Source organism: Entelurus aequoreus, linkage group LG01 (assembly GCF_033978785.1).
Source record: "Entelurus aequoreus isolate RoL-2023_Sb linkage group LG01, RoL_Eaeq_v1.1, whole genome shotgun sequence".
In the NCBI taxonomy this organism is placed as follows: Eukaryota; Metazoa; Chordata; class Actinopteri; order Syngnathiformes; family Syngnathidae; genus Entelurus; species Entelurus aequoreus.
Genome location: NC_084731.1, coordinates 37530133 through 37554516, shown reverse-complemented (window position 1 = coordinate 37554516; position 24384 = coordinate 37530133). Strand labels below are relative to the sequence as shown.

The following is a 24384-nucleotide window of genomic DNA, read 5'->3' as shown; positions in this document are numbered from 1 at the left end:
CAATCGTGCTTTTATTATTATTTATTTAAGTTATGTACATTTATATGTACATGTAGGAACACACTGGTCTGGCTATAAGAATAACACATTGCATAAGTAGCTTCCTCTTTGGTCGATAAGGTTAAAAACATGAGATAATGTGGCATATTGTAAATGTAGTTGACTTAAGTTGAGTTTTATTTCGAAAAAGTATACAATTTCAATATAATTCATCACATATTACACATCTGTGATGAGGTGGGGACTTGCCGAGGGTTAGTTTGTGCAGTTTCTTAAACTGGATCTTACTAGTACATTGATTTTATTTATTTATTTCATCCATTCCATAATTAAATTCCAAATACTGTTACTAAGTGTTTTAATGTGCTTTGTACATAGATTTAGCTGTTTGCAAATGCACCAAATCATGTAAAATGTTGGTTCATTAAAGGCCTACTGAAATGAATTTTTTTTATTTAAACGGGGATAGCAGATCTATTCTATGTGTCATACTTGATCATTTCGCGATATTGCCATATTTTTGCTGAAAGGATTTAGTATAGAACAACGACGATAAAGATTGCAACTTTTGGTATCTGATAAAAAAAAGGCTTGCACCTACCGGAAGTAGCGTGACGTAGTCAGTTGAACATATACGCAAAGTTCCCTATTGTTTACAATGATGGCCGCATGAAGTGAGAGAGATTCGGACCGAGAAAGCGACAATTTCCCCATTAATTTGAGCGAGGATGAAAGATTTGTGGATGAGTAAAGTGCAAGTGAAGGACTAGTGGGGAGTTGAAGCTATTCAGATAGGGAAGATGCTGTGAGAGCCGAGGGTGACCTGATATTCAGCTGGGAATGACTACAACAGTAAATAAACACAAGACATATATATACTCTATTAGCCACAACACAACCAGGCTTATATTTAATATGCCACAAATTAATCCTGCATAAAAACACCTGCGTGTTTGTTATGCTAGCTCCTAGCTCCTCTGCTAGCTCCTAGCTCCATAGAACACGCCAATACAATTCAAACACCTGATCAACACACACAATCACTCAGCCCAAAAGACAGTTTACCTAACCCAAGGTTCATAAAGCTTATATATTTTTAAAAAGTTACGTACGTGACGCGCACATACGGTCAAGTTATCGAATGTTTAGCAGCCAAGGCTGCATACTCACGGTACCTGATATTCAGCTGGGAATGACTACAACAGTAAATAAACACAAGACATATATATACTCTATTAGCCACAACACAACCAGGCTTATATTTAATATGCCACAAATTAATCCTGCATAATAACACCTGCGTGTTTGTTATGCTAGCTCCTAGCTCCTCTGCTAGCTCCTAGCTCCATAGAACACGCCAATACAATTCAAACACCTGATCAACACACACAATCACTCAGCCCAAAAGACCGTTCACCTAACCCAAGGTTCATAAAGCTTATATATTTTTAAAAAGTTACGTACGTGACGCGCACGTAAGGTACGGTACGTGTTATGCTAGCTCCTAGCTCCTCTGCTAGCTCCTAGCTCCATAGAACACGCCAATACAATTCAAACACATGATCAACACACACAATCACTCAGCCCAAAAGACCGTTCACCTAACCCAAGGTTCATAAAGCTTATATATTTTAAAAAAGTTACGTACATACGCAAAAAAAAGCCAAAGCTGCATACTCACAGTAGCACGTCTGCGTCTTTGTCATCCAAATCAAAGTAATCCTGGTAAGAGTCTGTGTTGTCCCAGTTCTCTACAGGCGTCTGTGTATCCAAATCAAAAGTCCTCCTGGTTAGAGTCTCTGTTATCCGAGTTCTTCCATCTTGACTGCATCTTTCGGGAATGTAAACAAAGAAGCGCCGGCTGTGTACTGTTGTGGCTGACTACGTTCGAAAAATACGTCCATTTCGCACCGACAACTTTCTTCTTTGCTTGCTTGGCTTCCTTCTCCATAATGCAATGAACATGATTGAAACAGATTCACGAACACAGATGTCCAGAATACTGTGGAATTATGAAATGAAAACAGAGCTTTTTCGTATCGGCTTCAATGTGGAAGGCATACCCGTGTTCGCCGGGCTACGTCACGCGCATACGTCATCCGCAGAGGCGTTTCGAACCGGAAGTTTAGCGGCAAATTTTAAATGTCACTTTATAAGTTAACCCGGCCGTATTGGCATGTGTTATAATGTTAAGATTTCATCATTGATATATAAACTATCAGACTGCGTGGTCGGTAGTAGTGGGTTTCAGTAGGCCTTTAAAGGGTTTGTATGTTTACTATACCCAACATTGTATTATACCAACTGACCTTTTTTTTTTTGAATGAAGTGTGCTTTTGTAATTATATCACCATATTTATACACACTGGCTCAGATATGGTAACGCTAGCAAGCAATAAAGAATGTGTAGTGATTTTTGGTCCAATACATAAGTTGCTTGGTTCATTATAGAAATATGTTTTTGCCACCTTCTGTTGTATATTTTGTATATATTTGTTATATGAGATTTCCACTTCATGTTCTCATCCATTATTACACTTAAAGGCCTACTGAAATGAATTTTTATTCATTTAAACGGGGATAGCAGATCCATTCTATGTGTCATACTTGATAATTTCGCGATATTGCCATATTTTTGCTGAAAGGATTTAGTAGAGAACATCGACGATAAAGTTCGAGCTGGGACCAAAGTAACAAAGGTTACCATCAGTAACACACTACGCCGACAGGGAATCAAATCCTGCAGTGCCAGAAGTGTCCCCCTGCTTAAAGGCCTACTGAAATGAATTTTTTTTATTTAAACGGGGATAGCAGATCTATTCTATGTGTCATACTTGATCATTTCGCGATATTGCCATATTTTTGCTGAAAGGATTTAGTATAGAACGACGATAAAGATTGCAACTTTTGGTATCTGATAAAAAAAAGGCTTGCCCCTACCGGAAGTAGCGTGACGTAGTCAGTTGAACATATACGCAAAGTTCCCTATTGTTTACAATGATGGCCGCATGAAGTGAGAGAGATTCGGACCGAGAAAGCGACAATTTCCCCATTAATTTGAGCGAGGATGAAAGATTTGTGGATGAGTAAAGTGCAAGTGAAGGACTAGTGGGGAGTTGAAGCTATTCAGATAGGGAAGATGCTGTGAGAGCCGGGGGTGACCTGATATTCAGCTGGGAATGACTACAACAGTAAATAAACACAAGACATATATATACTCTATTAGCCACAACACAACCAGGCTTATATTTAACATGCCACAAATTAAACCTGCATAAAAACACCTGCGTGTTTGTTATGCTAGCTCCTAGCTCCTCTGCTAGCTCCTAGCTCCATAGAACACGCCAATACAATTCAAACACCTGATCAACACACACAATCACTCAGCCCAAAAGACCGTTCACCTAACCCAAGGTTCATAAAGCTTATATATTTTTAAAAAGTTACGTACGTGACGCGCACATACGGTCAAGTTATCAAATGTTTAGCAGCCAAGGCTGCATACTCACGGTACCTGATATTCAGCTGGGAATGACTACAACAGTAAATAAACACAAGACATATATATACTCTATTAGCCACAACACAACCAGGCTTATATTTAATATGCCACAAATTAATCCTGCATAAAAACACCTGCGTGTTTGTTACGCTAGCTCCTAGCTCCTCTGCTAGCTCCTAGCTCCATAGAACACGCCAATACAATTCAAACACCTGATCAACACACACAATCACTCAGCCCAAAAGACCGTTCACCTAACCCAAGGTTCATAAAGCTTATATATTTTTAAAAAGTTACGTACGTGACGCGCACGTACGGTACGGTACGTGTTATGCTAGCTCCTATGCTAGCTCCTAGCTCCATAGAACACGCCAATACAATTCAAACACCTGATCAACACACACAATCACTCAGCCCAAAAGACCGTTCACCTAACCCAAGGTTCATAAAGCTTATATATTTTTAAAAAGTTACGTACGTGACGCGCACGTACGGTACGGTACGTGTTATGCTAGCTCCTAGCTCCTATGCTAGCTCCTAGCTCCATAGAACACGCCAATACAATTCAAACACCTGATCAACACACACAATCACTCAGCCCAAAAGACCGTTCACCTAACCCAAGGTTCATAAAGCTTATATATTTTAAAAAAGTTACGTACATACGCAAAAAAAAGTTGCGCACATACGGTCAAGCGATCAAATGTTTAGAAGCCAAAGCTGCATACTCACAGTAGCACGTCTGCGTCTTTGTCATCCAAATCAAAGTAATCCTGGTAAGAGTCTGTGTTGTCCCAGTTCTCTACAGGCGTCTGTGTATCGAAGTCAAAAGTCCTCCTGGTTAGAGTCTCTGTTATCCGAGTTCTTCCATCTTGACTGCATCTTTCGGGAATGTAAACAAAGAAGCGCCGGCTGTGTACTGTTGTGGCTGACTACGTTCGAAAAATACGTCCATTTCGCACCGACAACTTTCTTCTTTGCTTGCTCAGCTTCCTTCTCCATAATGCAATGAACATGATTGAAACAGATTCACGAACACAGATGTCCAGAATACTGTGGAATTATGAAATGAAAACAGAGCTTTTTCGTATTGGCTTCAATGTGGAAGGCATACCCGTGTTCGCCGGTCTACGTCACGCGCATACGTCATCCTCAGAGGCGTTTCGAACCGGAAGTTTAGCGGCAAATTTAAAATGTCACTTCATAAGTTAACCCGGCCGTATTGGCATGTGTTATAATGTTAAGATTTCATCATTGATATATAAACTATCAGACTGCGTGGTCGGTAGTAGTGGGTTTCAGTAGGCCTTTAAGCCAGTGCATGTCCAGGCCCGTCTGAAGTTTGCCAGAGAGCACATGGATGATACAGCAGAGGATTGGGAGAATGTCATGTGGTCAGATGAAACCAAAATAGAACTTTTTGGTATAAACTCAACTCGTCGTGTTTGGAGGAAGAAGAATACTGAGTTGCATCCCAAGAACACCATACCTACTGTGAAGCATGGGGGTGGAAACATCATGCTTTGGGGCTGTTTTTCTGCTAAGGGGACAGGACGACTGATCCGTGTTGAGGAAAGAATGAATGGGGCCATGTATCGTGAGATTTTGAGCCAAAACCTCCTTCCATCAGTGAGAGCTTTGAAGATGAAACGTGGCTGGGTCTTCCAGCATGACAATGATCCCAAACACACCGCCCGGGCAACGAAAAAGTGGCTCGGTAAGAAGCATTTGAAAGTCCTGGAGTGGACTAGCCAGTCTCCAGACCTCAACCCCATAGAAAATCTGTGGAGGGAGTTGAAAGTCCGTGTTGCTCGGCGACAGCCCCAAAACATCACTGCTCTCGAGAAGATCTGCATGGAGGAATGGGCCAAAATACCAGCTACTGTGTGTGCAAATTTGGTAAAGACCTATAGTAATCGTTTGACCTCTGTTATTGCCAACAGAGGTTATATTACAAAGTATTGAGTTGAATTTTTGTTATTGACCAAATACGTATTTTCCACCATAATTTACAAATAAATTATTTAAAAATCCTACAATCTGAATTCCTGGATTTTTTTTTCACGTACTGTCTCTCACAGTTGAAGTGTACCTATGATGAAAATTACAGACCTCTGTCATCATTTTAAGTGGGAGAACTTGCACAATTGGTGGCCGACTAAATACTTGTTTGCCCCCACTGTACGTGTAGGAGACAATCAAAGCCAATGTTTCATGTGAAAGTGTTTTACAAAGTTTAACTTGTAAATGTGACAAATATAGACATTGCTGGTAACACATGCTAGCTGTTGGTGCTGGTCTTAGATTCATTTGGCTTAAAAAAACGAAGACTTACATGGGGCTGGGCCCATAAAACGATATAATTCTATATCGCAATAGACATGTCCTCGATAACAATATACAATGCGTTCGATAAATATATATATTTTTTGGCCGGAAGAAATCAGAAAAATGAAGCAAAACAGGAAGTGGTCAGTGAGCGATGGGAGGGACATGCTAAACAGCCAATTGTGCAACAGTATCAAATATCAAGTTTGGTTGCGTCATTTCGCTGTCCTGCTGTTGCTTCACTGCACAGAGTGAGAAGTCACTGCCGTTGTGTCCTTGGGCAAGACACTTTACCCACCTGCTCCCAGTGCCACCCACACTGGTTTAAATGTAACTTAGATATTGGGTTTCACAATGTAAAGCGCTTTGAGTCACTTGAGAAAAAGCGCTATATAAATGTAATTCAATTCACTAATTCACAAGAGAAACTAAAGATGAGTGCTGCAGAGAGAAAATTGCAAATTGAATCGTAATTAGGTTTTTTCTCAATTGTGCAGCCCTATATACATGTAATTATTGTATAAAAAATAGGGAGACATATTTTAAACAAAGGTGTCAGTAACATGTGTTTAAAGGCACATAAACTAATATATTTTCTGCCATTAAAATCGCAATCTGAATTAGGTTTTTCTCAAAAGTGTGCAGCCCTATATAGATGTAATTATTGTATATTATTAGGTAAACATAGTTTAGACAAAGGTGTCAGTAACATGTGTTTAAAGGCACATAAACTAATAAAATATGTTCTTCCCTCATAACAATCTTTCATTGAGTCCACACTTTGTGACAATGTTTTATTTTAGGTCCCACTCCACTCTTACCTGAGTGTATGTAACTTACACAATAACAATAGCTAATAACAAATGAATTAGTAATAACATGGACATAAAAATAACATTTGTAAATAAAGATATTGGCAGTGTCTGTAAATATACAGTTAATACAAAAAAGTTAATCTACCCTCTGTTTGGCACCAATTCCTCTTGCCGTTATGTTAGTTTAGCTTTCATTGTGCTGTCTGTCTCTGCTAGTAGCAGTCTGCTACGTCGTTGACATCCAAAAGTTATTTTAAGTGATGTAAAAAAGTAGCAATATTGCTGCAGTTACATCAGCTGCAGCCCAGATGTTTAAATTCAGATATAGACAAAAGATAATTATAGCATACAATGTTTTTATGACATAGTGCGATATATATTATATCATGCAGGTAGGTTGACCAGTCACCTTCATCTTCAGCCTTGCAGTTGGACATCCAAATATAAAGCATGTATGAATTTAAAAGGCTTCTTTGTTTTGTTTTATTTTTTATTTTAGATCAAGTGCCCCAATAGCTGGAGAGAAGTAACCTAAAAAGCCGATTAAGATGAGTGAACTGGACCAGTTACGCCAAGAGGCTGAGCAACTAAAAAATCAGATCCGAGTAAGTCAACCTTTTTACTTTTGTTCGTTACTTTTTCCACTTGTTGTATGAAAACAGTCAAAGTTCCACTAATGAAACAAGTGGTGTGACTTGGAATTTGTCTTTTCTTGTTGACAGGATGCCAGGAAAGCATGCGCAGATGCCACGCTATCGCAGGTACAAATCCTCGTATGATATTTTTGCTGTTAAGGCTTCTCATTATATAGACTATCCAGTATTCAGAACTTTGTAAACAGAAGCAGCTGGGACCCATTAAGTAGCACTGATCAACAACTAATCAATTTCCACAGCCTGCACGGTGGCTTGTTAGCAGGGCAATGCTGGCTTTATTGGTATGCTGCCAATTAAAACAAGTTGAATGCAGCAGGTTTAACACCATGCTTGATAGAGATAACCCAACCACATGGGCCCACCACTCCTTTTACAAACATATTGAACATTTCTGTTTCAGTTGGATTGTAAAAACCCAAGTTTATGTGTCTGTGTCACAATGCCCAAATATTACTGTTAACACCCATTAAAAGTCATTATTATTAATTATTGTTCAATTCTAAGGTTGTTTCTGTGTTTGCCTGCTTATATAATAAAAATGATTGGGCCGACGCTGCTTTTCAGATTACGGCTAACATTGATCCCGTCGGACGAATTCAGATGCGTACAAGACGGACACTGCGGGGTCATCTGGCTAAAATCTATGCCATGCACTGGGGAACAGATTCCAGGTAAACATCCATGACGGCCAAGTTGTAGTATACAGTTGTACTTCGACTTACTTTTATTTGTTTGTTGTTTATTTGTTCTATGACAGAGCTCGTAACCCAAAATACTTGCTGCTCTGATCTGTTCACTGCTGAAATTAATTAATTAAAAAAAACAGCACAATGTTGGCATGTAACATGTTTATAAATAAGAAAAAATAACTTTTAGATAAGAAATATTGTATGAAAAAACAATACACTGTCCTCTACACTTTCTTTAAATCCATCGTCGGACAAAGCAAATGCAAGCATTCAGATCTAAAGGGTTCACTGTAGGACTGGGCCAATAACACATTTTGCTGATTGATATATAATCCTACAAATTATTGCCATTATATGATTTTTCCAAATTAAGCACTATCATGTAATCATAATATATAATAGCAATGCAAGTAACTCTTTTAAAAGCAAATAACTTAGATTTTTTCATTAGCATTTTTAACTATTGTAGTTGGAAACTCAAGAAATTGTAATTATCTTAAACAATAAGCATATATTTGTATGCAAAAGTTGCACTCCAATAAGTATTGAACATTTTGATATACATATTTGATTTTTTTTTTCTTCTCTCTTTTCAACAAATTGGGAATACTGGCCCATTCGTCCGTGTTGATAGGCTAATCTTGCTCATTCGGTTTGAAGCAGAAATATTCCCACAATGGGATATTTGGCTTTGTGATCATATTTTCTTGTTACCTTGCTGAGCTAGTTGTGACTTGCTAGTGAGAAGCTCAGCAACTAGAGACTAGTCGCGACTAGCTAGGCGCTGTTGCTGTCTGAAGCTAGCATTCCTGCCTCCACTCCACAGTGACAAAGATTGATGACTGACAGGAGGATTCACTCCTGTTATTTAATTATGCTATTAAGCTAATGCGCTCAGGTGCTGAGAATTATGTACAGAGTGTTCAAAGCTGTACATTGAACAATATGTTTATTAATATTGTCTTCATTAAATTTTGATGGGACAAGCGGTAGAAAATGGATGGATGGACATTAATTTATTCAATAAATGTTTATGTACACTACCGTTCAAAAGTTTGGGGTCACATTGAAATGTCCTTATTTTTGAAGGAAAAGCACTGTACTTTTCAATGAAGATAACTTTAAACTAGTCTTAACTTTAAAGAAATACACTCTATACATTGCTAATGTGGTAAATGACTATTCTAGCTGCAAATGTCTGGTTTTTGGTGCAATATCTACATAGGTGTATAGAGGCCCATTTCCAGCAACTATCACTCCAGTGTTCTAATGGTACAATGTGTTTGCTCATTGGCTCAGAAGGCTAATTGATGATTAGAAAACCCTTGTGCAATCATGTTCACACATCTGAAAACAGTTTAGCTTGTTACAGAAGCTACAAAACTGACCTTCCTTTGAGCAGATTGAGTTTCAGGAGCATCACATTTGTGGGGTCAATTAAACGCTCAAAATGGCCAGAAAAAGAGAACTTTCATCTGAAACTCGACAGTCTATTCTTGTTCTTAGAAATGAAGGCTATTCCACAAAATTGTTTGGGTGACCCCAAACTTTTGAACGGTAGTGTACATGTAGACACCCAAAGTTAGGCTGTGTCACTCACTACATTTCCATGCACTAAATTAGTCTGATTTCTCTAATAGTATTTTCTTTTGGTATTTTCACATCTACATGTGAAGTCCCAGTGTCCATGCACATTATCTAATGTGACTAATGGTTATACGCCATATACCTTCCGTTACTGGGGGATGCTTATTTCCTTTTAGCGCGAATTAATGTATTGATTTTTTTCCGGTTGACTATGAGGTCCCACCAAAACAGCTTAGCTCTTTTGTACCTGATGTCCGCTGTAATATTGGCACAGACTACAAATATTATGTCTCTAATGGTTATGGTGATGTTAAAGGCCTTCTGAAATGAATTTTTTTTATTTAAACGGGGATAGCAGATCCATTCTATGTGTCATACTTGATCATTTCGCGATATTGCCATATTTTTGCTGAAAGGATTTAGTAGAGAACATCGACGATAAAGTTGCAACTTTTGGTCGCTGATTAAAAAAAGCCTTGCCTGTACCGGAAGTAGCGTGACGTCACCAGAGGAAGGACTCCTCAAAATTTCCCATTGTTTTCAATGCAGCTAGAGCGATTCGGACCGAGAAAGCGACGATTACCCCATTAATTTGAGCGAGGATGAAAGATTTGTGGATGAGGAACGTTAGAGTGAAGGACTAGAATGCAGTGCAAGACATATCTTTTTTCGCTCTGACCGTAACTTAGGTACAAGCTGGCTCATTGGATTCCACACTCTCTCCTTTTTCTATTGTGGATCACGGGTTTGTATTTTAAACCACCTCGGATACTATATCCTCTTAAAAAATGAGAGTCGAGAACGCAAAATGGACATTCACAGTGACTTTTATCTCCACGACAATACATCGGCGAAGCTCTTTAGCTACTGAGCTATTGTGATAGCATCGGGCTCAAATGCAGATAGAAACAAAATAAATAAATCCCTGATTGGAAGGATAGACAGAAGATCAACAATACTATTAAACCATGTACATGTAACTACACAGTTAATAATTCCCAGCCTGGCAAAGCTTAACAATGCTGTTGCTAACGACGCCATTGAAGCTAACTTAGCAACGGGACCTCACAGAGCTATGATAAAAACATTAGCGCTCCACCTACGCCAGCCCTCATCTGCTCATCAACACCCGTGCTCACCTGCGTTCCAGCGATTGACGGAAGGACGAAGGACTTCACCCGATCATCCGTGCGGTTGGTGGCTAGCGTCGGCTAGCGCGTCTGCTATCCAAGTAAGTCCTCCTGGTTGTGTTGCTACAGCCAGCCGCTAATACACCGATCCCACCTACAACTTTTTCTTTGCAGTCTTCATTGTTCATTAAACAAATTGCAAAAGATTCACCAACACAGATGTCCAGAATACTGTGGAATTTTGAAATGAAAACAGAGCTTTTTTGTATTGTATTCAATGGGGTACCAATAATTCCGCTTCAACCATCGACGTCACGCGCAAACGTCATCATACATAGACGTTTTCAACCGGAAGTTCTCCGGGAAATTTAAAATTGCACTTTATAAGTTAACCCGGCCGTATTGGCATGTGTTGCAATGTTAAGATTTCATCATTGATATATAAACTATCAGACTGCGTGGTCGGTAGTAGTGGGTTTCAGTAGGCCTTTAAATTTGCAATAACCAATCAATAAATTATCATTGATTGCGCCACAAACACGACGCTACAATCAAGAAGGTTTCGGGGCAAATGCAGGTCCGATGCAAAAAAGGCTGGCAAGAGAGAATTGTTTCAAAAATAATTTTCGGTCGTAGAATCATGGAAACAAAACTTTCAAATGTCTTGGAGTTCATTCAAAAAAGGCTCTGTGGATTGATGGAAAGAGTTTTAAAGCCGAAGAAAAATATGTTTGTGCCCCGATACGGCTCCAGAGGGTTGGTGGGTTGCTATTACTGTGGACAAGCTCTCCAGTTGTGTGGAATACAGAGTTATTGTAAGTCAGTTTGGAGTGCACAAATGCAGAGTGAAGAGGTTTGTGTAGGCTTTGTTTGCCTTTAATATACCTGCTTATCTTCCATCTCTTTAATTTTTGTTCGGGAGTTTGAATGAAGCCGCTTTCTTCATTGCCTTAGTTACCTTCTTAAATACATTTCTGCTTGTTTTTTCTCCCATCGTTGCACTTCAATATGTTCTGTCCTTTTAATTTGTAAAGCAAATAAAGTATTCTCTTGATTCCAGTTGTTGCCTGTTGTTATTGAATGGTATCTAGCTCAGGGTAATGTGCCGCACGTTGAGACTGGCGCATGCACAATACGAAATGTCCCCCCCGGCTGCATCCCCCCTTAAGAGATCTGGTTTTCAATTCCTAAATCCAATTGTGTTAGTCCGGTTTCATCAAAGACCGAACACGATCGGATTAAGGTGTTTCCATGTGTTGTAGGATCCATTTTTGAGAAATCGAACTGATTTAGTGCATGGACCATGTACTGACTTTTTACCTGTAGTCCATTTGATGTCATTTGGAATATTTTGGATAAATTATGTTTATATGTATTCTACAGGCTCTTGGTCAGTGCCTCTCAGGATGGCAAACTCATTATTTGGGACAGCTATACCACAAATAAGGCAAGTATCAGATGTGATCAATGTCATCAATAAAACACAGATGCACACTGGGGACCATGCTCATAAAAAGATGAAATTGTTGTATTGCATGCATTTTTCAAGTTGTCTCTCTTTGTAACAGGTCCACGCTATTCCACTTCGTTCTTCCTGGGTCATGACATGCGCGTATGCACCTTCAGGAAATTATGTGGCCTGCGGTGGCTTAGACAACATCTGCTCCATTTACAACCTGAAAACCCGCGAGGGTAATGTACGCGTGAGCCGGGAGCTGGCCGGACATACAGGTATTTGGAATACTTAGCAACTAGACTACATTACTATCACAATGACTATACAGTTGTCAAGAGGTCACATATAAAACATGATTCTCTTTTTGTTAGGATATCTGTCCTGCTGTCGCTTCCTTGATGACAACCAGATTGTTACAAGCTCAGGAGACACCACCTGGTAAATAAAAAGCACTTGTAAACATTTTATATTGATGTTGCCTGCGTGACAGTGCACTATTAAGTTGTTGTATTGATGACTGGTGATGGTCTATTTCCTGTGTGACAGTGCACTTTGGGACATTGAGACTGGTCAGCAGACGACTACATTTGCTGGACACACCGGTGATGTCATGAGCCTCTCTCTGGCCCCAGACTCACGGTTATTTGTCTCTGGTGCTTGTGATGCCTCGGCCAAACTCTGGGATGTCCGAGAGGGCATGTGCAGACAGACCTTCACTGGTCACGAGTCCGACATCAATGCAATCTGCGTAAGTGACTAAGGAGTCATTTAATGGCGTATTCACACGTTGATGGATTTGGGTGTGGCGTCCTCTTCGCTCTACTGACCACTGCTGGCCTGCACTCACACTAATCATTTGTGCTTTGCTTGTTCCTTCACTTCTGCTCAGTTTTTTCTTAGAGGCGGTCAGTTTGTAGCAGTTTGCTCACTCTTGCTCACAATCACATAATGATTTGTTTGTCTGGCTTGTCATTATAAATCCATCCTGTAAATGGCAGTTTAAATTTGCAGTTAGTGCTACTTTAGCTTGTGTACTGAAAGCCGCTCCACTATTAAAAGTAAAGTCCACCAACTAGTTTTGACATCACAGTTGAAACAGACGAACTTCAAACACAACAGTCTTATTCGTTGTGAACCACTATATACCGACGGTGGGTGCGTGGTCAATATGACATCATATATGACTAAATTTTGACTGGCACTGATGCATATATTTTCTTTGAAAAAGCAAAAAAATGTTTTATGATTTAAAAACTATTATTAGTTATTAATAATACCATTAAAAGGAGGGTTGCATCCGTTTTTCTCCGTCGCAGCTTAATTCGCACGATTGTCAGGCAGCTTGAGCGTAGCATTAAAGCAAGTGAAAGTGAGTGTAGTTTGAGCAGAAAATGTATAGATATTCTGTTTTTGTTCCAATCGTTCAAATAGTTTTAGTTTGTTAGATTTGAAAAACATAACTTTTGGTGTTTTGGTGATATTCTTTACAATGAAGTCACTTAAAAACTTACCACATTAATGAAAGTACATTGTATATACACATTAAGTGCACATACATGTAGTAATTACGTTAGATTAATAATTTGGAATAAACTAAAAAAAGCATTACAATTATGAAGATTGAGCTCTAATGCCGCTAGCTAAATGCTAACGTACAATGAACTAGCTCATAGACAAGCTAACTCAAATTAGCATAGCCAAATCGCAGAGCACAGATAGTCAATTATTATTATTATTCACACTAACGTTCATATCTATGGTCAATTTGCAGTCTCTAATGAACCTAACATGCATATTTTTGGAATGTGGGAGGAAACTGGAGTGCCCGGAGAAAACGGAGACAAGTGCACACTCCACACAGTGATGTCCAAACAGAGGTTCACATTTTAACCCTGGAATACGCCCGCACGTCTCATCGTTTCTGAGGCATTCTCCCGCTCGTTCCCGCAAACCTGGAAATGCTCTCGTGCGTATACACTAAGTTGCACGGCAAGTCTGCGTTGGTGTGCACGTTTAAACACATTTTTGAGTTGTGGCGACAGATTAAGCATTAAAGACACTTCCCTTATTTCCTCAACCGCCATCATTTGCCCGCGACGTTAACCTAATAATTCAAATAGAGTAATAGTTGCTCACAGAGCGGTCCGCCTGACACCGGCACAAAAGACCCAGCGTACAGACTACCGTAATATCAGCCCCAAAGCCATCCACCTCTCAAAAACACACATAAATAACGGATGTAATAACATTAAATTTGGCAAAGACATGTGGGGATAGGTTGATTGGCAACACTAAATTGGCCCTAGTGTGTGAATGTGAGTGTGAATGTTGTCTGTCTATCTGTGTTGGCCCTGCGATGAGGTGGCGACTTGTCCAGGTTGTACCCCGCCTTCCGCCCGATTGTAGCTGAGATAGGCTCCAGCGACCCCGAAGGGAATAAGCGGTAGAAAATGGATGGATGGATGGATGTTGTATATGACTGTGATCAGAACAGTGTGTTCTTTGGAGCATGTGCCTTTTGTGCATAATCATATTTTTTTCACTTGTTTGCACTTTATGATCGCACTCAGCAGTGGCATATTTATTTTGACTTAGTTTTTTGTCTTTTGTAAATTTTATTTTGACTATTTTTTGTTAAGTTTCATTTTGAAATGAAGTTCACATAACCTGACTCTCGCCAGACCCTTGTAGTTCGCTGTGCTCAACACAAGGGTCTCGGCTCGAAGGCATTGCAAACTCCTTCCAGATAGCAAAAAATAATGAACCAATCATGATCGCCGGGTGGGATATCATAGATGAGACGTAGCGCCGAAGCGACTGTTTGATTCAAACAACAATGGCGGCACGGAGCAAGGAGTCGTGTGCTGACATTGATTCTGCTATTGCAACTGTTTTGCGACATCGATCGGATATTAATTATATAAAAGATGAACAGAGAACGGTTTTGAAGGCATTTATTGGTGGCAAGGATGTTTTGGCTCTTCTTCCAATCGGGTTTGGATTTCCATGTGAGTGGTTCAAGTAGAACGTCATTCAAGATAACGGACAAGTGGTTTATTCAATCACATACAATAATTTTTTTACAAGGCCCCGCCTTCTGAAATACATCTCCTATTGAGAACTCCCGGATCAATGTGTGGAGCTCAGCGAACGACAAGTATCTGGCGAGAGTCAGGTTATAGTTCACATATTGTTTGTTTAAAATAGAATGTTTTACATAACAGTAAATCATAATTAATAATTGATTTCGATATTGATAAAAATAATTGTGATTATTATTTTGGCCATAATCGTGCAGCCTTTTTTTGTTTCAAAATAAAGCAATGAGGAAGGTTTTTATATTTGAGCTGTTTTTCAAACGTATTATAGCCAATAGTATGTAAACCATAGACTATATACGGTACATCAATTCATATGATATATCACTTAAATGTGTTTTCATGTTAAAAAAAAGTGTTTTCATGTAAAGGAAAACAATTTTATTTTTAATGTGTGGCGGCGGCAATCTTGCTGTGGTGTTGCGCCACGATCGTCTACATGTAGGGGAAACCCTTAGATAAGTTAACACACAACAACAATAAACTACCATTCTATGTGGGTAACCCCGCCTAAACACTAACATAAAACATGTCATTTGAACTGTGCTTTCCTAAGTGCCTGCAAGGAATGCTGGGTACTCCAGCAGCAATTCTCCTGAACGCTACATTCTAGACTAGTGAATTATTTTGATGTACAATGACGTGTACTAGTATGTAACATCCCCATTTTTGGCCTCCAATCTAATTTGAGTCCCTATACTTTGCTTATGTAGTTTAGATTATGAAACTAAAAATGTGTATTTATAAAGTAGGGGTGTTCCAATCAGGGTTTTATCTTAGGATTCCATGAATTATATCGGCTGATACGATCCCATGTATTAACTGTAAAAAAGATTTATTAATGGTGAGTGCTAGTAAGAATATCAACACATTTAAAAATAAATCTATTTTCTATTACATGCAATTGTTTGCTCTAAACACAGTCCATGGTACACCATAACTAAACAAAAGCAAAAAAATAAAATTTACTGCTTTTTACTACTTCTAGTTAATACTTTGATTTCTGCCCTCAAGGTCTTCTTATGTCAAGGGACATATTCCCTGAACTTGTAAATTGGATAAAAACGACAAATTATTTTGTGAAAATAAAAAACGATCTAATCACTCCAGTATCAATTATATTCTGATACTGTCTTTGGTATCTACACTACAGATATGGATAGATCTGCACTCCCCGCACGTGTAAGCTTATCTTTATAACTGGGGTGCCCAAAGTGGGGCCTAAGGATGGCTGCCCAAATGTAATCCATATAGATTATGAAGTGCACACAATTATTAATATGCCAAGAGGCTAACTAGTTACCAGATATCTAAAGTTGTAGGGCAAAACGTTTGAGCACCCTTAATCTATAGTCTTTATTAATCCACTTGTTAAATTGTGTTAACTGCTTACTTTCTGCTATAACACGCGTCCATCTGCACTTCTTGAAATTTAACACTTATTTCTTCTGTTGTTTCAAGCTAGTTTATCGCCTAGTTTAGTGATTAGCATGCCTTTTTGTCTGCTCCTGTTTGCTCTTACATGGTATTTAACTTGATTAGCCAGTCAATGATCAGTTAAATGAAAAAAGGCTGAAATTGGCCCAATTTGATCCCACAATTGATATCGGGACATCTCTTATGTGTACATTATCTTTAAAATCGACGCAAACATACATGAAAACAACATTTTTAATGTGCCTTAAAACACGCATGCACGTTTAGCGCTACTTACAATAAAAGCAACACCCGTAAGTGAATAATTTCATGTTCTGATGTTAAATAAGGCTTAAAAGATGACATAATGTCATATGACTGCACAATTAATCAAATTGCAATCGTGATCATGATTTTGGCAGCTACAATTAAACAAGGGTGATTGTCTGCGATATTAACATTTAAAAAAAACAGGCTCTTTCACAAATAACAGTCAGCCAACCACCAGGGGGCGACCAATAGACAGTCACAGTGGACTAAAGTGAGAGCGAGTAATAGTGAGTGACAACGGAGGTTGAAGATGGATCAGCCAGTAGCTCCCGAAAATATTTTAAAAAAAATATGCATTATTACATCGTGCCCTCCTTGAAATGAAAGCCAAGTTCACATACTGTGTGTTTAAAATAGAAAGTGCAATACAATTGTTTAATCAACAGTAATTGTGATTTCAATATTGATGAAAATAATATAATATATGATTATTATTTAGGCCATAATCAAGCAGCCCTACAATGTCACATTTCTTATGAAGCAAACCAAAAATCTCAGATTTACTTTTCAATACAGATATGGAGTTTTGTGCAATTGATAATTATGCAAATGAGACAATGACATCTCTAATTTTGAGTCTTGCTTGTTTTTATTGTGAAAGGTGACTGCCATGAATGACTAAATAACAAGTAATTATTCCACATAAGTGTAGTTGTTGGTCAGCAAGAAAGGTGTGGTATTTGACTCTTTGATTATTTTGAGCCTTTGTATTTATTTGTAGTGTGACATAATGGACGTGTATTGAAATGGTTTTATGTTGTATTGGATTGCAGTTCTTCCCCAATGGCAACGCCTTTGCCACTGGCTCTGATGATGCCACCTGCAGGCTGTTTGATCTTCGTGCCGATCAGGAATTAATGATCTACTCTCATGACAACATCATCTGTGGCATCACCTCGGTGGCATTCTCCAAGAGCGGCCGCCTGCTCCTGGCCGGATACGACGACTTCAACTGTAACGTGTGGGACACACTAAAAGCTGATCGCGCAGGTTCGTCCAATAACACTCCCAATGTGAATCATCTCAATGATCGGTGATGTTCTTATGTTCACACCTGGAGTGTTTTTTCTGATAGGTGTGCTGGCTGGACATGACAACCGCGTTAGCTGCCTGGGAGTGACTGATGATGGCATGGCGGTCGCCACAGGATCCTGGGACAGCTTCCTGAAGATCTGGAATTGAAGCCTGAAGGTGCGTTTACACCACGGATCAACCTACGTTTCTCTGTAGAAGCGATTTTATTAGTGCTGAAATGAGCTCAGAGGAATAATTCTGGGCTCATTGTGTTTTAAAACAATCAATAAGCTTGTTTCACGATATGATAATAAAAGGTAGCAGTCTGAATTCATTCAGCCATCAATTTGTGGCTTTTTGTGAAACCCGTCTACATCGACAATCTCTTTGTTTGGACCAACTCAGAAAGTTTGTGTCCTCTGTCTTCTTATCATTACTTTAAATCAAATCAAACTTTTAGAAAACGGGTTTAATACACAAAAAAAATGCAAAGCAAAGTGCTTTACAGACTTAAAAACAATACCCCGATGACCAAGATCCCCTATTATCTCACACGCACATAAATGCGTGCAGATGCACGTATATAAACAAATGGATGCATGGCTGAGTACAGAGGGGATAGGTGAGTTAACACTATCACAGGAGCCATCTGCACCAGGTCATCAAACCATGGCCACCAGGACGCTGACACAAAGCGCCCCCACAGCACGGTCGATAACCCCTGATGAAGAAGGCTTCCTCTGAGGAACGCTGAAAGTAAAAATAATAAAACCTCTAAAATAGTAAGAACCATGAGTAGAAATAAAGGATATAATACTAGTTAAACATATGAAGATTAAATAAAAAAATAGAACTAAATAAATCTTGCATAACTAAAAAGATAAAAAGTAAAGTATGAATGACTTCCATAAAATTAATAAAAATTAGGTATAGGTAAAGGCCATATCAAAAAGGTGGGTCTTAAGCCTGCTCTTCAAAACATGATTGTCTCTGCAGCCCTGAGGTTGTCCTCCGGCAAGCTGTTCCATAGCCGTGGGCCATAATGGTGGAAAGATTCCATCCCTTGACTTTGTGTTCTGACTTTTGAAATAATTACAATATGACTGGCGGAAGATCTCAGAGTCCGCAAAGGTTTGTAGGGCAAAAGCAAGTGGCGTTGACATGAACTTTGATGTGAAAATTCAATGAAAAATGTTTGTTCATGTTGCCATGTGTTGTAGTTTTGCTGATTTCATCATTAATGCTGGCGTGTTTTTGCAAAAGCAGATTTTTAATTCATATCAAAGGGGAAGTGACTATTACCTTAGCACCTAGGACCAAAATCCTTTCATCTTTCGCCGTTTACTTCTCAGTTGTTTGTTTTTCATCCTCTTACGCAACAAAGTGGATGAAAAAGCACCTGCAGTGGCGATACGTACATACCGTATTTTCCGCACTATAAGGCGCACCTAAAAATCTTCCAATTTTGTCAAAAGCTGACAGTGCGCCTTATAATCCGGTGCGCCTTATATATGGACCAATATTGAGCCTATAACAGGTAAAAGTTTCAATCAATCAATCGCAACTACGGTAAGCAGCCGCCGACTTCATTTTCCCCCGTAGAAGAAGAAGAAGCGCGCGGTGCATGCTGGGATATATGACTGCGCGAGGCGTGCCGTTTCATTTCCATTTGTTTGTTTATGTAAAGACCCCAAAATGGCTCCTATTAAGAGACACCCTTACGACGCAGAGTTTAAACTTAAGACGATCAGTCACGCAGTAGAACACGGGAATAGAGCAGCAGCGACACTGACTCGATTAATGACTACTTCGACAAGACGGAGCCTGCCGGGCATGTTGGATGCCGTATTCGCCCAACTGTTTAATTCGGACACTGAAGAAGAAGAATTCGAGGGATTCGTGGATGAGGAGTAACTTCATAAAGTGAGCTTTACATGTTTATTTTTTGTCTTGTGTTGTGTGACATTAACGTTTGAGTAACGTTGAGTTATTGATATATTGTTATTGCTCTGCACTATTTTGAGTGTTACTATATTGTGATTGCACCAAAGTTTGATTTACCTAACAGTACCACTGTTTTTTACGTGTTTATTGAATCAGGGAAAAGTTCCCCTCCGCTATGTGATATAAATGTTGCACTAAATGTTATACCTTGCTGTTGTTAAAAGATAAACAAAACACCACGTCACTGAATTTACCTCGGGGAAAATAATAAAACAGCTGTTTATTAATTTTGGGAGTGAACAGAGTTGTCAGAACGCTGGTTTTTAATCTATTAATAAAGTTTGACTGACCTATCTGACTGTTTTGTTGACATTCCCTTTAGCGCAGCTCCATCTAATGGATGCATAACGTAACCCCAGTCTCTACTGTAGCGTCTATTTTATGCGCCTTATAATGCGGTGCGCCTTATATATGAACAAAGTTTAAAATATGCCATTCATTGAAGGTGCGCCTTATAATCCAGTGTGCCTTTATAGTGCGAAAAATACGGTACATCCATCCATCCATCCATTTTCTATCAGCTTCATCGCAGGTTCAACACAGAGACAGACAACCATTCACACTCACGTTTACACACAGTAGGCTAAAAAAAGTCTTCCATCGTACTGTACACGTGCATGCAAAATACGTATGTTGACTACCGCTTCTGTTGACGTGAGTCAGCCAATCTGAATGATGTGAACATAAACGGCTTCTACTGTATTGGTTACACATTTCCCCCCACTCCTGAAAGTGTAATTAAATGTTAAATATAAAAGAGCTGATGACATTTAGAAAATACAACTAAAAAGTTGGAACGTGCCGATCAGCATTTTTGGCCTTCGATCCGATTATTTGGCTTTGGAGCCGATCCGGTTTTGAGTTGTTATATTTAAAAGAATTGTATTTTAGATTATGGAACTGTAAATATTTTTCAGCAAAAAGTTTAATTTTTTAAATTGGGAAAACAAGTACAAGTGATTTTTGCTGCACCATTTTATCACTACCAATTACATTAAGGCAGTTCTTCTCAAATAGTGGAGCAGGCCCTTTGGTAGGGCACAGTGCAATGCCAGGGGGGCGTGTGTGACCGCGGGGAACACGCTTTATTAGTGTTATGCAGTATCGTGCTTTAAACCCTGCTTTGAAAAAGCTGTGCATTCCAAAATGTGCTCATTGTAGTCATTAATCCTGACTTCCTCACTTTGATTTAAATAAAATTATAAATTTGTATTCATTTTTGTTTTGTAGGTTAAGGTATTTTATATATTGTGCTTCTGGGGTAATGTTGCTGAGAAATGTACATTTATTGTAATTTATTGAGTTTGATTTTATTTTTCAGCATCAAATGGTTAGTTTAAATAAGGATTTAATTCATTTCTTTGATTTCAGGCAAATTGATGCACTGGAAATCTTTACTGTTTCAGACTAAAAACTGTGTTAATAAAGTTGTTGTAAGTTGATTTATATTTATTTTCTTTAATGTTAAGACAGCAATTTTATGCAGAGTTGTACCTATAACAATTTTACAGACAAATTATACTATTTATAGTCTTACCAGAGTGTGTGTGGTGGGGGAGGGGGGAAATGTTTTCTTTTTCCTGGGCGAGGGGGCGCGTAACAGAAAATGATATAGAAGCACTGCATTGAGATATTGTTTATTCCAATTGCAGAATAAAAACAGTAAACATGTAAGCTATTATTTTCTAACCCTTATTTTGTTGGTGAGGTCTGACAGGATGCAACACATAGCCATTTTATTGGGAAGGCCGGAAGGCTCTTGGGTTTTTAAAAGCACTTGACGTCAGTGCTGTGTGCGGGAAGTATAACAAGCACCTTGAAGCACTAGCAAGAGCAGAAGTAAATACTGTATTTGAAGATATAGTAATAGAGGCCATTGCAACTTTTTTTTGGCATAGTCCACGGAGAAGCGGGTGGTGATGCTGGTGAATCCCTCACTTTTTTTTGGAAGCTAACGTTAGCACAGTGTGACACTACAGCTGCTTCATGCACAAGATCAGCTCATTAGCCAATCTGAGTTTTAAAAAAAATACACTCGAGATGGAGACATCTCTACTGAAAAGCAAATCCTGGTGAAGTAGCCCGGAAGAAGAGAGTTATATATTGAGAATGAAAAGAATTGACTTTTGCTTCTGGTCTTTGCCTCCTCAGATGTTCTTTTAACTCCAAAGCCGACTGGAAGACCATTACAACTTGAGAATGTTCACAGCATCTTCTGCAACACTGTTTAAACTGACTTGGACACCACAAACAAACAACACAATTGAAGGGAAAACAAAAAGATTTCCTCCACAAAGAAGAGCACAATTGTCTATCACCTAATTAGGAAAGGATGTCCTGTGGAATCAATCACAACCTTGCGCATTCCTTCTCGGACCATTTCATGTCACCTGAGAGAAACACAACACTAGCATCACAGTCTAACATGTGTCTTGACCGCAAACGTGGGAGTATAATTGTACAAATTATTTAACTTTTTTTTTTTTTAAGAATTGTATTCCGATGCTTTGTTATTCTCAATGGCTTTCTTTTTGTCGTATTTCTTTAGTGCTTTTAGATAGGTTTCTTTCTAATCCAGTGAAATCACATATGACAGATGACAAATAAACAAGCTTGCATCATATTACACCAGCAGCTTTCCAAAATGTCTCATGTATTTATATACTCGTCCTTATTTCTTGTTTTTCATCACAGCCTTTTGCACATGAAGACGCTTTGCCTCTCAACTACTACTAACATGTTAACTAACCAAGCACATGCTACTAGTTATGAATGCTTGTTCCAGTACAACAGAAGTTCTAAAGTACCTTGTCAGAAGCCCTCACTCTTCTTGTACATGCCTTTGACTCGGACGGGGATAGAGATGGTGTCGCAAGGTAGTGCTGAAGTTATGCGGGCATGGCTGCTTTGAATTTGACCCACTTTTGAGTGAACCAACCTCTCCTGACTAAATAGACACTTCCTTTGCTTGGGACTACAGTTGCAACTCTGTTTATAAAATGTACAAATCAATGTCTGAAAATAATGGTCTGATGTTTTTAAGTTAAGACATTTAATTTTGTCTGACACTACTTAAATTTGATGTGCATGCTGTAGACTTGCTTTCAGTGGTGGAAAAAAAACATCCTAGATTTATTTTTTGTTTGTTTCTAAAAAGGAGAGTAACCTACTAATTGAAGCTGGTTTTTGGTTATGCATATGAATAACTGGTAATGCTATGCACCAGAGTGACCAAGACAGGAGATAGCTAGTGTAAAATATGCTTACCAGTTATATTGATGCCATTTTTTATATAACAATCTTTATGAGAAGTATATCCTTGGCAAGTCTTTCTCTCCACATCTCTACTCAACGGAACAAAAACGTACAAACATACTCACACACACTGTCCATATTAGAACTTTTGTATTTTTTCCTTTTGGTCTTAAAATGATAAATCAGAACCTCTGAATGACATTTCACTGTATACAGAAGCACTTTTGTTAATGTGACATTCTCACTTTTGATTTCTCTGCAATGATGTACTTCAATAAATGTGATGTATTTTGTGTGTGGCCACAAGTGAAAATGCAATTCAAACAGAGATGGATTTCCTTTTCTCTTTCCATGAATATAATAGAGTTCTGCACCCTTATGTAGCTTTCCACTTTTTGTATTTCTTTTCAGTCTGTTTGTGTTCCACGGTGAGCTGGATGCAAGATAGATACTGTACTAAAATGTACTGTTATTGATTGAAAATGTAATAAAAAGCTGTTTGAGAGCCATTGTGCATCGCGGGATTATTTCTATGCGGTAGCTTTTTTTTTTGGAATGTGTTTTAAAGTCTACATTTAAAAATCCAAATTATGAAGGGGCGGAGACAAACTTGGAAATTACATGGTCCTTGTAAGAAGCAAAAGTACATCTTAAAATATTTTCTAAAACCAGGGAGGAGGGTTTACACTCAATCCATTTTGCACTCTAAATATACTTAATCCAGGAATAAAATATTGCTAGTATTATAACTGAAGTAGTTAGATAATCCATGCACTGTAAAAATTGTATTAATTAATTAATGTAGTATCTATATTTCAGTGATGGATTTTGCAATTTTTGGCCATCTAACGGTTTGAATTATGCCTATTTTCCTTATGATTTAAAACCAGGGGTTTTCCAGTTGTGGGGCAGTGCCCAAGATACAACAGTTGGCCTGCATAAACTGATTTTCGAGAGTATATTTTGTGGTGTTTCCTGCTCGCCTGGACTGTTTATTCTCTCACTTTAGGACACAGATTGTTGGTGTCAGTTTATTTTGTACATGCATAAAATTACATGTAATACATCACATATTTCCAGTTGTTTCATTACAGCATGTCCAAA

The 24384-nt window shown here is 38.6% G+C and overlaps 1 protein-coding gene across 1 annotated transcript in view; it reads left to right on the top strand.

The window, feature by feature from the left end:
* The window catches only part of gnb1b (guanine nucleotide binding protein (G protein), beta polypeptide 1b), a 30951-nt gene extending 7166 nt beyond the window's left edge, over positions 1-23785 (top strand). Inside the window, exons 2-11 of the mRNA XM_062049514.1 lie at positions 7145-7250; positions 7368-7406; positions 7866-7972; positions 12091-12154; positions 12276-12438; positions 12535-12601; positions 12710-12911; positions 17781-17997; positions 18083-18198; positions 22177-23785. Coding sequence (XP_061905498.1) covers positions 7194-7250; positions 7368-7406; positions 7866-7972; positions 12091-12154; positions 12276-12438; positions 12535-12601; positions 12710-12911; positions 17781-17997; positions 18083-18189 — 1023 coding nt within the window. The 5' untranslated portion in view covers positions 7145-7193 and the 3' untranslated portion in view covers positions 18190-18198; positions 22177-23785. The remainder of the gene's footprint in view (positions 1-7144; positions 7251-7367; positions 7407-7865; positions 7973-12090; positions 12155-12275; positions 12439-12534; positions 12602-12709; positions 12912-17780; positions 17998-18082; positions 18199-22176) is intronic.
* Positions 23786-24384: the final 599 nt, after the last annotated feature.